Below are 14766 nucleotides of genomic sequence, written 5' to 3' on the forward strand. Positions count from 1 at the left end.
ATAGAGAGTTAGAAACATCGATGAGAGAGAAACATTGATCAGCTGCCTCCTGCACACTCCCTATTGGGGATGTGCCTGCAACCAAGGTACATGCCCTTGACTGGAATCAAACTTGGGACCCTTCAGTCTGCAGGCAGACGCTCTAGCCACTGAGCCAAACTGGGTAAGGCTCATGTAGTACTTTTGTTTCTGACTTTTTGAGGAACCTACATACTAGCTTTCCCAGAGTGGCTGCACCTTTTTATCTTCCCACAAACCGTGCACAAGGATTCCAATTTCTCCACATCCTTATCAATACTTGCTATTTACTGTTTGTTTGATTGCTTATTTTTGTTTTTATAATAACCATCCTAATGGGTGTCAACTGTCGTCACTGTAGTTTTGATTTGCAATGCTGTAATTAATGTTGTTGGGCATCTTTACATGTTTTATTGGCCATCTGTATATCTTCCTTGTAGAAATGTCTATTCAAGTCATTTGCCCATTTTATTTTTTTAAAATATATTTTATTGATTTTTTACAGAGAGGAAGAGAGAGAGATAGAGAGCTAGAAAGGTCGGTGAGAGAGAAACATCGGCCAACTGCCTCTTGCACACCCCCTACTGGGGATGCGCCCGCAACCAAGGTACATGCCCTTGACCTGAATCGAACCCGGGACCTTTCAGTCCGCAGGCCGACGCTCTACCACTGAGCCAAACCGGTTTCAGCCATTTGCCCATTTTAAAATTAGGTTGTTTTGTTGTTGTTGTTGAGTTGTAGGAGTTCTTTATATATTCTGGATACAGATACACATATATGTAGCAAAATGGAACATGGACGGGTAATTTACACACAAACTTCTTTTTTTAAAAAACGTTTGTATTGATTTCAGAGAGGAAGAGAGAGGGAGAGAGAGACAGAAACATCAATGTTGAGAGAGAATTATCGATTGGCTGCCTTCTGCATGGCTCTTACTGGGGATCAAAACCACAACCCGGGCATTACCCTTGACCGGAATTGAACCTGTGATCCTTTAGTCCACATGCTGACACTCCATCCACTGAGCCAAACCGGCCAGGGTACAAACTTCGTAGTAAATTATTTCTGGAAAGGTAAGGAGGAGAAAGGGATTAGAGAGACATATAAGACCCAATTACACATTCAACTGCTTAAGAATGTATCTGAAGCAAATACGGTAAAATGCTAGCATTAGTTAAATTTGGTGGGTAAGTACATGCATAGATTTTATTCTCTATATTTTTCTGTATATTGAATATAATTCATAATTTAAAAATACAAATAATATTGCTTTGTAAATATAGTTTTTTTGAACTTATAGAAATTATCTGATATTGTACATATTGTTCTGTATCTTGCTTATTTTACTCAACTTACGGTGTTTTTTTAATATATATTTTATTGATTTTTTTACAGAGAGGGAGAGGGATAGAGAGTTAGAAACATCGATGAGAAACATCGGTCAGCTGCCTCCTGCACACTCCCCACTGGGGATGTGCCCACAACTCAGGTACATGCTCTTAATTGGAATCAAACCCAGGACCTTTCAGTCCTAAGGCCATAGCTCTATCCAGTTTGGCTCAACTTATGGTTTTGAGGTTCATCCACATTGGCATATATAGATCTAGTTAATTTAGTTTACTGCTGTTGGTATCCCATCATATGCTATATTACATTTAATTTGTCCATCATTCTCGAGATGGAGATTTAGGCCATTCCTAAGTTTGCTAGCTGATAAACAGTATTGCAGTGAACACTCTTGTAGAAATCTTGTGTACAGAGTTTTCCCGAGAGCAGTGGTCTTTAAACTGGATTATACGTACCTCTGAGGATACCCAAAAACTTTTCAAGTGTATAGGCCTAAGTAGACTTTTCACAACTCAATTCTCAATTTCAAGATCCTCAACCTGAATGTGCAAATGTTTATTTCAACCATACGCCGGGTATGGGCCTGAAGTTAGGATATTAGGCTGGTTCTCCTTTTCTCCTCCTTTCACAGTCACCCTGCTCTCATTTGACTACAGAAAGGCAGGGTTTGTATCCATATAAAATCTCATTTGGGATTTTACATATAACATGTAATATACATACTTTTAATACTATTTTTATTTTTAAAATTTCAGTTAATCCATCTAAAATTTATTTTGTGGTTACCATGAGACAACAATGTATTGGTAGATGTAAGAACTTTGATGTAAATCTCTAAATAATTTAACTGGATAATTTATACTTTTATATTCATATCAAAGGTCTTTTGAGCATATGAGAAAAGGCTAAAGTTAGTGCATGTGTCATTTCACGATCTGCCCAGAATTCCCTGCAGCTATAGTGGCCACATGACACTGTTCTGGCCAATGAGATATTAGGTCTGGGAAGATTTTTGCTTTCTTGAGGCAAGCACTGCCTCTTACTCCTTCCTTTTCCTTCTTTTCCCTGGATGCATGATGCCTAGAGGTGAAGCAACCTTCTTTCCAGTTCTCACAGTAGAGCTTATCTCAGGGGAAGCTGAAACTGTCTCTTGGGTGGTCTAAGGATTATTCCATCCCCATTGCCAGTGGTTGGTTTAGTTATCTGTGTGTGACCCCACTCTACACACTGTTTCTAAGTGGTTAGTATCAGCCTGCACACCAAAGGGCCTTGAGTTCAATTCCTCATTAAGGCATGCAGCTGGGTAGAAGGTTCAATCCTGGCCTTGGTTGGGGGACATGGGGTAGGCAACCAATCAAGGTGTCTCTCTCACACTGATGTGTCTCTCCCTCTATTCCTCCCTTCTACTCTTTCTAAACATCAGTGGAAAATATCCTTGGATGAAGATTAGTAATAATAAAATTAATAATAGCTGCTATTTGACATTTAGTATTTTTAAGTGTATCATGTTTACACTCATTTAATCCTTATAACTTTACATGTACCTTAAAAGTACGGTACATGGTTCATTATTTACAATTCTGAAATTGAAAAAGGTCTGAAAAATCATACTTTAAAAAAATTCATTTGGAAGCAAAACCTCATCTGAGCTAGCATGTAGCTATTTACAGTCTTTTAATTATTCCTCTTAGTATGCCTATTAATACATTTTGCTGCAGAACTAGAAATGTATTTGGTAATAAGGTGAGGCCCTAGAAGCTGTTGGGGTGTGATATAAAAAAAGGCATGTATATTGGATAACTTCTCAAAACGGAAAGAATTCTAAATTTAGAAAACCATCTGGCTGGGGTTTCAGGTAAGGGTTGTGGACCAATGCTATTATTATCCCCATTTCACAGCTGAGAAAGCTGAAACATAGTACAGCCACTTGTCCAAGGTCGCATAGTTAACAAAAAGAATAACTAATGTAATGAATTAGTTTTTTATTACAATAAACATTATATTCATTATCTCCGTTAATCTTGATCACAACTTTCTGTGGTACCATTATTTTTATTTCTCAGATGAAGAAACTGAAGTTTAGAAAGGTTATATAATTCTCCTGGGCATAGAGCTGATAAGTGTGGTGAAGAATGACTTAAAAACAACTTAGTCTGCCGAAACCAGTTTGGCTCGTAGGGGTGTCGAACTCAATCAGAGAAGGGGCCAAAATCTAAAATCCAGCCTAAATCGAGGGCCGAATGGTTTACTGAACAGTCATAAACTGTCATTGTGATGGAAACGCAGCGGAGTGCAGTGATGACAGCGCGGTGCGGGCCACATTGCAAGGCCTGGCAGGACGGATTTGGCCCGAGGGCCTTGTGTTTGACACATGTGGCAGCCTGCGGACTGAACAGTCCCAGGTTCGATTCTGGTCGAGGGCATGTACCTTGGTTGCAGGCACATCCCCAGTAAGGGGTGTGCAAGAGGCAGCTGATCAATGATTCTCTCTCATTGATGTTTCTAACTATCCCTCTCTCTTCCTCTGTAAAAAATCAATAAAATATATTTAAAAGAACAATTTAGTCTGACATCAATATATTTGGTTATCACACTCTCCCTTAAAAACCTATCATATTAGCCCTTTCCTCTCTTCTAAATGTCCTTTATAACTACATATCTAATTACCTCTTGGATATTAGAGTAAGATTTTTAAAGTGTATACCGGATCCCTTTACTCAAGTTTAAAACCCTCTATAACTTTTTTCTGCATTTAGAGTAGAATCCCAATTCCTTACAGTGGCCCTCTTCTACCTCTCCCAGCTCATCTCCCAACACCGCAGACTTCTCTTAGGCTTTTCACTTGGGGTACCCTCCACCTGGAAGGCACCCCAGGTCTTCACACAGCTGGCTCACTGCTGTCCTTTGGGCCTCACCTTCAGTGACTCCTCAATTTTTCCTCATTACCCAGTTTAGAGTCTCTAATCAGCCTATCTCATCGTTCTGTTTTACATAACATGCAAACATGGCATTTTCTTATCTTTTTCCTAGAATATAACTTCAACCAGAGTGGGCTCCTTGTCTGTTCTGGTTTCTTTTGCAGTCACAATTTCTAGTACAGAGTTTAGCAGGGTGGTACATACTTAATTTTGGTTGAATCAATGAATGTAAATAGTACAGTCAGTAAATAGTACCTGCTGGTTAGCTTCAGTGGCAGGAGATAAATTTGCGAATGCAGGTGGGAGGAGACTGTGAAACGTGAAGATATTTGAACACCAGCTAAATCAGATGTAATAGCACAAAAGTGCTTAGCAGAGTGTCTGACACAGAATAGGTGCCAAATAAATACTTGATGAATGAATAAATACTTGATGAACGAACAGTAAATATTATTACTAGCTTGGATCTTGAGTAAATTACTTAAACATTCTGAGCTTAGTTTCCTCTCCTATAAAGTGAAGATTAAAACTTACTTTACAGGGCAATCCTACAAATTATATGAGATAATGCATACCACGTGCCTACCATATAGCAGGTACTTAAGCTAGTTTCTTTTTCCTTACATTTATATACTACTTTATTGTTTACAAAGCTCTTGTAAGCGCTTCTGGATACATGACCTCATTTTACTTCCATACCTTCTATAGTACTACTCATTAGCCTCATTTTATAGTTGAAAAACAGACTCAGGGCTTGAGACACAGCCTCTTCAGGAAATGAGAGGCCATTGTACAAGTTTTACAAGCAGGGGAATGACCCAATAAAAACAGTGTTTCTTGAAGATTAATCTGAGTGGCCTATACGATGAGCTCGGCTGAAGAAGACGGAGAAATATTACTTTGACTATTTTCATCAAAATCAAGTTGATGGTGATAAAATTTAAAAACCTAATGAATTAAGCGACTGAATAACCAGGTAAACCTGACCCCCCCCCCCCCCCCCCCAAAAAAAAAGGAAGTTTTCACATCTGGTTGAGAAAAGGATGGCACCATCACCATTGAACAATTGGGAAGTCCAACTTGGTAAAATAGATGCAGAACCTCTGGCCAATATGGCAAACTCGTGAACCGTGTCTTAAGTGCCATCGCAGATCTGCCTTAATTTCCCCCCTCCTCCTGGCTTCCCCACGTGGACCAGAGCGCCCTAAGGTCCTTCGTCATCGCTTTTTCTCTAGAAGCAGTTCGGTGGCATGAGGATGGGACGGAAAGGAAATAGAAACTAAGTTTCTGAACTTCCGGAACTATGGTTACATCGCCTTTTTTTCCTTCTCTAAAAAAAATAAATAAATAAATGAGGCCCCCCCACCCCCCAGTCCTTCGCCCCGCCTCGTTTTAAAATTAAACGACCCTCTGCAGGTGAGCACACAGAGATTTCCTGTTCCCCCTTTTCTAAACGCTCGCGGCCGGGCCCACGCCGCCGATCCTCCTCGCCCGCCTCCCCGAGCGGAGCCCCGAGCGGGGGACTGACGTCACTTCCGGCGCGCTGACGCCGAGTCCGGCGTGCGGACGCCTGCGTCAGCAGCGAGCGGGGCTGGGGGCACCGGGTTTGAAGTCGTGCGGGTCGGAGGACTGCCGCCTCCGCTGTGTCAGACCCTTCCTTCCGCGCCCGGGCCGCTGCGGGGGACGAGCGTCGGTAGGCGGGGGGCAGATGCCCGAGAGCCCGCGCCCGGCCGCCCCGCGCCGCGCCCGCCGCTCCCCTCCGCGCCGCGGTCTGGGCCTGCGCCGCGCTGCCCTCGGCCAACTAGCGCCTCGGCGGCGCGGCGCCCAGCTCGCGGGGAACCTCGAACCGCCGGCGCCCGGCCATGGCCGTCTCCAGGTGGGTGTCGCTGCTGACCGGCCGGCGGGGAGGCGGCCCCGGCGAGCCTCCGTCTCCAGCCCGCGACCCCCCTCCTGGCGGGGAGCGGCTCCCCGTGGCACTGGGCTCGGGCGCCTCCTGCCACCGACTCCGGCGTTCGCCCCTCGGGCTGCGGGGCTTTGGGCTCGGGTTCCTCCGAGCGAATGGCTCATGAATGGTTCATAACGTGTGTGTGTGTGTGTGTGTGTGTGTGTGTGTAATTGACATATTTTTATTTTGTGTGTGTATGTAATTGACATATATTTTTATTTTGTGTGCGTGTGTGTATGTGTGTGTGTAATTGACATATTTTTATTTTGTGTGTGTAATTGACATTTTGTGTGTGTGTGTAACTGACTTACTGCCACGGTACAGCCCGTCTTTCTCTTTCCTCACCGTGTTTCTTCTCCTGTCTGGTTTCTCTTCCCTCTTTCAGTGCGAGGAGAGCCTTTTTCTCTCTGTTTTCTAAGGGCTGTTCCCTAACCTCCATGTCACGGGAAAACTTGGTAGGAAGCTCCAGGATGGGGCAACTAAGGGTACAATGATCTCCGTGAGCTTCTAATTACGTTCACATTTTATAGTTCAGGCTTGAGAGATAGGTTCTCTCCCCTCCTCCCCCCACTTCCCCCCCCCCCTTTTTTTTTTTAACATTAGAGTTTACCTTTTGTGTAGCAGTACACACACGTGCAGTCGTCAGCGTTGTAATCTTGGGGCAAATGATCGTCTTAGTACCCGTTTTTCCTCAACGAAAGCGTGAAAGGCATAGCACCCATCTTTTAAATGATTGAAACGTGTGGGCTGCCTGTCAGCCGGAACGTCTTAGGCTAGGGCAGTGTTTCTCAAACTTCTCTCATGATGAGAATCACCTGGTGGAGTTGTTCAACTACAGATTCCTGAATCCCAACTAAGAAGTGCTAAACTAGAATTTTTGGGAACATATAGGTAAAATTGTATATTTAACTAGTGCTCAAAGCTTGGGATTCAGGAATCTGTATGTTCACAACTCCACCAGGTGATTCTAATCATGAGAGAAGTTTGGGAAACACGGGGCTAGGGGCATTGTAGGAAAACCCAACGTGTTTGCCTACCTTCCCTGCAGTATGATAGAATGGTGGGAAAACCTTTGGTCAGATGCCTGATGTTGGTGGGTCTGTGTACATGTAAAGAGGGGACAGTCCCTGTGACTGCAGCTAGAAGGATTTAGCAAGTTTCTTAGCGTTCATGAAGTCCGTTTTCGTGAGAATTGGGTCATTTTACCACATAGACTGAAGGAAAAAAATGATAGTTCAGAAAACCAATAGTTTTCATTATTATTTTTTCATAACTAATTGAACATGGTCCTTGAACACACTATGTGGTCAGGCTTTATCTGTTTTCCAAGAGAAAGGATCACCCATCTCTCACAGACTCCCTAGATAACTGATGAATTAGCGTGTGGGAGAAGCCCAATGGGAGTTGGGTGAAGGGGGTTGCTAGGTACCTGGAGTATGGGGCATCTACTTTTTATTTCATCGGCTAGTTGAACCCATTCAATGGCAGGAAATTCTTATTGTGATATATATAAAACTGCCTTGAGAGAATACAAGTGGTATTTTCAATTTTTGCAAATACAAGAAGTGACAAGACTGTGCAAGTTCTCACCTTTTCATTGTGTTACCTCCCATACAAACACATAAATATGTGCATTATAAATACATTGGTACATAAGCTTTACTATTATATTTGTCTACCAGGTAATACAGTGGGTAAGGGAATGAGTTGTACTTGAAATTCCTTTCTTAGAGCTAAGTGTATTTTCACAGTATTGGCTATAGTATTACAGAGTCAAAATGCAAGTGTTTGAAAAGAGACTACTAATCTGCTTGACCAGAAGGTTAGGGCACCTACATTTCTGAAGGGATGAGTGGGTTTCAAGAGATCCTGCCTTTTGTTCTTGAGGTTGGATTTCAGTGGGCAGTGCCTCACTCCCCCACCCCCAGTAGATTCTTTCTTATTCATCTTGCCAAAATTCTATTAAATTATACTTTTTAAAAAGCCTGTCATGGTTTTATGGAAGAGCTACTCCTGTGCTTATTTTTGTAATATAATAGACTCAAAACACTCTTGAGACTCTTGTGTTTTGGGGATACTGTCAGTTCTTGCCTTTTTTTCATTTGCGGATTCACTCTAAATTGCAAGCTTTAATTTCAAGCTGGCCTCCATGCGCTAAGCCAAGTTTCTTTGCCAACTAAATACCTTTTTTTTTTTTTTCTTCTCCTGTTACTGTATGCTTGTGAAATATAGACTCATTTTTTTAAATATATTTTTATTGATTTTTTACAGAGAGGAAGAGAGAGGAAGAGAGAGTTAGAAACATCGATGAGAGAGAATCATCGATCAGCTGCCTCTTGCACACCCCACACTGGGGATGTGCCCACAACCAAGGTACATGTCCTTGATGGGAATCAAACCTGGGACCTTTCAGTCTGCAGGCAGGTGCGCTATCCACTGAACCAAACTGGTTTCGGCCAGGCTCATTTTAACATTTCATGCAGAGTAGGTGGAAGATAGTTCAAGAGATAAAAAGCATATTTGCCAGAATTAAATCAAATATTTTTTGCTCCGTTTATATCAATGCACATAACTGAAGAGAAACTGTAATAATTTTTTAGGACCTGTAAATATTTCCAACAGAGGTAACAGTAAGTTGGTACCATCATCATTCCCTCAATTGCCAGATTCAGAAATTTGGAATAATATTTGACTTTTTCCTCTCTTCCCCCCCTATCTAGCAGGTCACCAAATCCAATTTCTTCAGTTCTACCTTTCTTTTCATTCAAGTTACCACAATCCTGCTTCATACTACCATTATCTTTAATCCTAGACACTTGCAACAGCAACTACTTGATTTTCTTGCCTTCCATGGCAGCTCTTTCTAATTTATTCTTTACTTCAGCCATATTATTTGCTAATATACACATTTTTCTGTTAAATCCCAATAATTTTCTAATGACGTAGGATAAAGTCCAAATTTCTCAAACATATCTTTCCAGGTCTTTTGTGATCTGATTCCTGCTTTACATTTTTAGCTTCATCTTGTGTCAAGTTCTGTGTCTCTCTCTTTCAACCCTTTTCCAAATTTGTGTTCTCACTTCCTAATCTTTATTTCTGGAACATTTCTTTCTTGTGTCCCACCCATAAGTCTGGCTAATTCTAACCTTATATTCTGGGTCTAAGGCAATATGTCTGTCTGTTCAGGAAGCCTTCTCTGCCTTTACTTTATGTGAGCTTTTTGTACCAATGTTTTCTGTCAATCATAAAATTTATCACTAGTGACCCAGTGCACCGATTCGTGCACTTTGAAAGGAAATTAGAAGGTGGCTGACAGGGCAGGGCCAGGCCTGCCCTGGAGCCAACCTTCTGTGGTCTACCCCCTTTATCTGCGGAGTGAGGGGGTTCCTCCACAGCTAGGGTCCCTCGGCTTGGCCTGCGGGGATCAGGCCTAAACTGGCTCTCCAACATCCCCCAAGAGGTCCCAGAGTGCAAGAGGGCACTCTGCAAAGTTGCTGTTTTACAGTCTGTTCAGTAAATTAGATTCGGGCCGACAGTGCCCCAGCAACAACATAACCCATGGCACAAGGTGGAATTGCATGGCCCTGCGAGGAATCGGGCTCCTTCCTCTCCGGTTTCAGTGCGCGTCACCTAAGAACTACCACTGCCAAGTCACTGCAGCTTGGCAGCTCCTGTGTTGAGTGTCTGTACTCTGGTGGTCAGTGGACATCATAGTGACCAGTCGTTCCGCAGTTCAGTCAATTTGCATATTAGCCTTTTATGTAGGAATAGAGGCCCAGTGCACAAAATTCATGCACGGGGGTGTGTGTCCCTCAGCCCAGCCTGCACCCTCTCCAATCTGGGACCCCTCAAGGGATGTCCGACTGACTGTTTAGGCCCATCTCGGTAGGATTGGGCCTAAACGGGCAGTCTGACATTCCTCTCACAGTCCAGGACTGCTGGCTTCCATCTGCTCACCTGCCTGCCTTCCTGATTGCCCCTAACAGGTTCTGCCTGCCAGCCAGCCTGATCACCCCCCTAACCACTCTCCAGCCAGCCTGATTGATGCTTAACTGCTCCCCTGCCAACCTGATTGCCCCTAGCTGGCCATCTTGTGATGACCATCTTGTGTCCACATGGGGGCAGCCATCTTATGTGTTGGAGTGATGGTCAATTTGCATATTACTCTTTTACTAGAGGCCTGGTGCATGAAATTTGTGCATGAGGGGGTGTCCCCTCAGCCCAACCTGCACTCTCTCTAATCTGGGATCCCTTTCACAATCCGGGACCACTGGCTCCTAATTGTTCACCTGCCTGCCTGTCTGATCACCCCTAATTACCCTCCCCTGCTGTTCTGGTCACCCCCAATTGCCCCCCACCAACCTGATCGCCCTTTACTAACCCCCCTGCTGGCACAGTCGCTCCACACAACCTGCTCAGTTGTTTGGTTGTGGGGGGGCCCCCCCTTCACATCCCCCACCCCCACCCAGGCCTGGTCACCCCTTGCAACCTGCTACTTGGTTGTTTGGTTGCTCATCCCCCCCACCCCCCCTGCTGGCCTGGTCACCCCACACATCCTGCTGTTTGATCGCCCCTCACTAACACCCCTGTTGGCCTGGTCACTCCATGCAGCCTGCTGCTCAGTCATTTGGTTGCCCTTCACTGCCACCCCCCCACCCCCCACCCCTGGCCTGGTTGCCTCCAACTGTCCCCCCTGCAGGCCTGGTTGCCCCATGCAGCCTGCTGAGCGATCGTTTGGTTGTCCCTCACTAACCCCCCTGCCGGCCTGGTCACCCCACACAGCCTTTTTGGTCATCTGTTTAGTTGCAGTGGTTGCTTAGGCTTTTATTATTATAGATTAGATAGGATAGAGGCCTGATGCACGGGTGGGGGCCAGCTGGTTTTTCCTGAAGGGTGTCCAGGATCAGGGTGGGGGTACCTTTGGGCTGAGGGGTGGTTTTCAGAGTGCCCCCCCACCCCTGTGATCCAAGCGGAGGCCCTGGTATGGATTTATTTATCTTCTATAATTGAAACTTGGTAGCCTTGAGCAGAGGTCAGTGTAGGACAGGGCAGGCAGAAAGATTAGCTTCCTCCATTGCCTGGGAAACCCAAGCTTCCTGCTCACTCTGTGACTGCAGCCATCTTAGTTGGGTTAATTTGCATACTCTCTCCTGATTGGCTAGTGGATGTGGCTTGTGGGTGTATCGGAGGCACAGTCAATTTGCATATCACTCTTTTATTAGATAGAATACTTTGAAATTATTTCATTGTTCTCTTTCCTGCTTGAATTAACATAAACCGTGAGAGAAGGGAATATTTTTGATCTTTCTATCTCTTGCAGAAGGTCCTGGTTCCTACTAGGTGCTCAGTACATCATTTTTTTAAATGATTGATTTTGTTTCTTGTTTTAATACTTGTCATGATTTACTATAATTTATGTATAGTAGAATATTTCCTGTGTTTTCCAGTGAGTGCTTCTGAGTTTAGCTACAGTATTTTTTTCTGGAATATTGGCTAGGCTTATTGCTTAAAGAAATGTAATAAATACTATTAGAATTTTAAAATTGAATTTTGAAGAGAGGAAGGGAGAGGGATAGAGAGATAGAAACATCGATGAGAGAGAATCATGGATCAGCTAGCTGCCTCTTGCACACCCCCTACTGGGGATGTGCCCGCAACCAAGGTACATGCCCTTGACTGGAATAGAACCTGGGACCCTTCAGTCCGCAGGCAGATGCTCTATCCACTGAGCCAAACCGGTTTTGGCAGTACATCATTTTTTTAAATGAGTGATTTTGTTTCTTGTTTTAATACTTGTCATGACTTACTATAATTTATGTATAGTAGAATATTTCCAGTGAGTGCTTCTGAGTTGAGCTACAGTATTTTTTTTTAAATATTGGCTAGGCTTATAGCTTAAAAAAATGTAATAAATACTATTAGAATTTTTAAAATATATTTTAAATTTTAATTTTAGAGGAAGGGAGAGGGATAGAGAGAGAAATATTGATGAGAGAGGACCCTCCCCCCTTACCTACCCCGGATTGAGTTGTAACCTGGGCATATGCCCTGACTGGAAATCAAACTGGCAACCTTTTGGTTCCTGGTTCGATGCTCAACTGCTGAGCCACACTAGCTGGGCTAGTTATTTTTAAAAGTTTATAATTAGTACAATTCTGTGATAATGTGGCATTTTAGAATGCAAATTGGCTATTAGCTGCATTTTGAATGATCAAATTTTTTAGACCCTGCTTATAGTTTTATAAAGACCTATAGATTTATTGTACTTTGAATTGTAAGAATGTGGTGAAATGCACATGGGTGAGTTAAATTTTGCAAAAACAACACCCACCACAAACTTTGTGACCCTCTAAAAACTGCAAGTACAATTATAGCATTTTGTTCTCGCTTCAGCAGCACATACACAATGATAGCATTTGAAGTTCTCCATAAAATGCAGTGAAATATTACTGAAAAATTGTAATTCCTTTTGACCCTTAATAAACGATTGTTAAGGAGCATATAAATGTAGGAGTAGAGAACAGTGTTACCCTTTAAATGTGAATGCTGGAAAATAAGCTAAGCTCACTCACTAGCTACTTGACTTGCTCCTATAAAACCAGCCTTAGCAAAAAGAAAAATTAGTATATGTTACTGCTTTTCATGTTGCTTGCAGACAATTTATATTACAGTTGTTAAATCTTTGAATTCTGCTGTTTTGTGCTCCTTTCTCTAGTATCACTTGTCACTATCTAGTTGGAGTAGTTTTAGAAGAATTGTTAAGTGTTAATGCTCATTACAGAAGTTGGTGAATCTATAACATTGTTGGGCTCGATGGCTTAATACAGATTTTTTTAAAGATTGTTTTTGATGCCTTTGCCTGTTTATGCCACCACTGAATCAGTTGACTATTGTTTTACATTGATTAGTTAATATGAACAGTTTTTCCTTGATCATATAGAGGAAAATTTTAAATATAGAGAATTTTTCCTCAGTGTTATAAGCTAAACAAAATGAGGTTCATGTCTAAAATGTCTAGAAAGTAATTATGATTTGACTACATTAGAAGCTACATCTTATATTTGTGACATACCTTTGCATTTGAAAATGATGCAGTGTTCAGAAAGGATTCAGGAAAAAAACCAGAACATATCCTTTTATGGAAGAAACAAATTGCTACATATGAACAGAACTTTGCTTAGTTTTGTTAATTCTCTGCACTGCTGATACTTAGGAGAAACATTGTTTCAGCATGTCTGTTCTGCTAAGTAAAAGGAAGTTCCTTGATGTGGGGGAAGTTCTAGTGGATCCTTCCGAGTTACAGGGGAAATGCTAAAATTATCTATAGGACAGCATATGTTTCTTGTGTTTGCTAAGCCTATTCCTCTTTTACTTCTAATTTCAATTCATTATAGGACAGAAGGGACTATTATGAATTACAGCGAGTGCTCCATATCTTCAGGTTCTATATCTGTGGATTCAAGCAATCATGGATCTGGATTTAAAATATTTGGGGGAAAGATGTATACTATGTAGTTAGACTTACAATGGTTGCATCTGTACTGAACATGTACAGACTCTTATCCCCTAAACCAGAGGTGAAGAACCTTTTTTCTGCCATGGGCCATTTGGATATTTATAATATCATTTGCTTAATATAATTTACTGAGCATGAACTCATGTTGCTATGAAAAAGCTCCTGGGCTTATTGAATTTTCTAGTCTCGCCTGTGGTTGCCTTGGCAGGGGCAGGCCAAATGATTTTCTGGGCTCTATATGGCCACACCTCTGCCCTAAACAATACAGTGTAACAACTGTTTACATAGCATTTGCAATATATTTGGTATTATAAGTAATCTAGAGATGAGATGACTTAAACTACAGTAAGTCCTCACTTAACATTGATGATGGATCCTAAGACTTGAAGGGAAACAACTTATAATGAAACCATCTTACCAAATGCTAACTGATATAAACAAGAGTTAATTTCCTGTGGCATCTCATCACCTCATCAACATTATAATAAAACAACATTAAGCAAAATGTTATTCAAGAACCTGCTATATATGGGAGGATGTATGTAGGTTATGTGCAAATACTATGCCATCTTCTGTCTATCTATGTATATAAAAGGCTAATATTCAAAGTGTCCCCTTGGGAGTTCAACCAGGAGATCCAGAGTTCAATCGCTCGCTATGATGTGCGCTGACCACCAGGTGGTGTGGAACGAAGGAAGGCAGCCAGGGAAGGAAGGCCCCCGGCTAGTAGCCTGAAGGCCCCGATTTGCCCTGTTCAGCGGCCAGGTCTAGGGACCCTGCCCGCGCACGAATTTCATGCAGTGGGCCTCTAGTTTTATGTAAGGGACTTGGTCATCTGCAAATTTTGATATCCCAGGGGAAAGTGTAATAATTTTGTATTAAGTTTTAAAACCACAGATAGTTCTGCTAAAGAAACTATATTTTATCTTTAAGATAAAATCATTCAGCCCTAGCCCTAATCGGTTTGGTGCAGTGGATAGAGCGTCAGCCTGTGGACTGAAGGATCCTAGGTTCGATTCCAG

The 14766-nt window shown here is 42.5% G+C and overlaps 1 protein-coding gene across 1 annotated transcript in view; it reads left to right on the forward strand.

Moving 5' to 3' along the window:
- The first annotated feature begins 5840 nt into the window (after window positions 1-5840).
- The window catches only part of BTAF1 (B-TFIID TATA-box binding protein associated factor 1), a 96018-nt gene continuing 87092 nt past the window's right edge, over window positions 5841-14766 (forward strand). The window contains exon 1 of the mRNA XM_036438549.2: window positions 5841-6159. Within this exon, the coding sequence (XP_036294442.1) occupies window positions 6146-6159 (14 nt within the window). The 5' untranslated portion in view covers window positions 5841-6145. The remainder of the gene's footprint in view (window positions 6160-14766) is intronic.

This window comes from Pipistrellus kuhlii, unplaced genomic scaffold (assembly GCF_014108245.1).
Source record: "Pipistrellus kuhlii isolate mPipKuh1 unplaced genomic scaffold, mPipKuh1.p scaffold_m20_p_15, whole genome shotgun sequence".
In the NCBI taxonomy this organism is placed as follows: domain Eukaryota; kingdom Metazoa; phylum Chordata; class Mammalia; order Chiroptera; family Vespertilionidae; genus Pipistrellus; species Pipistrellus kuhlii.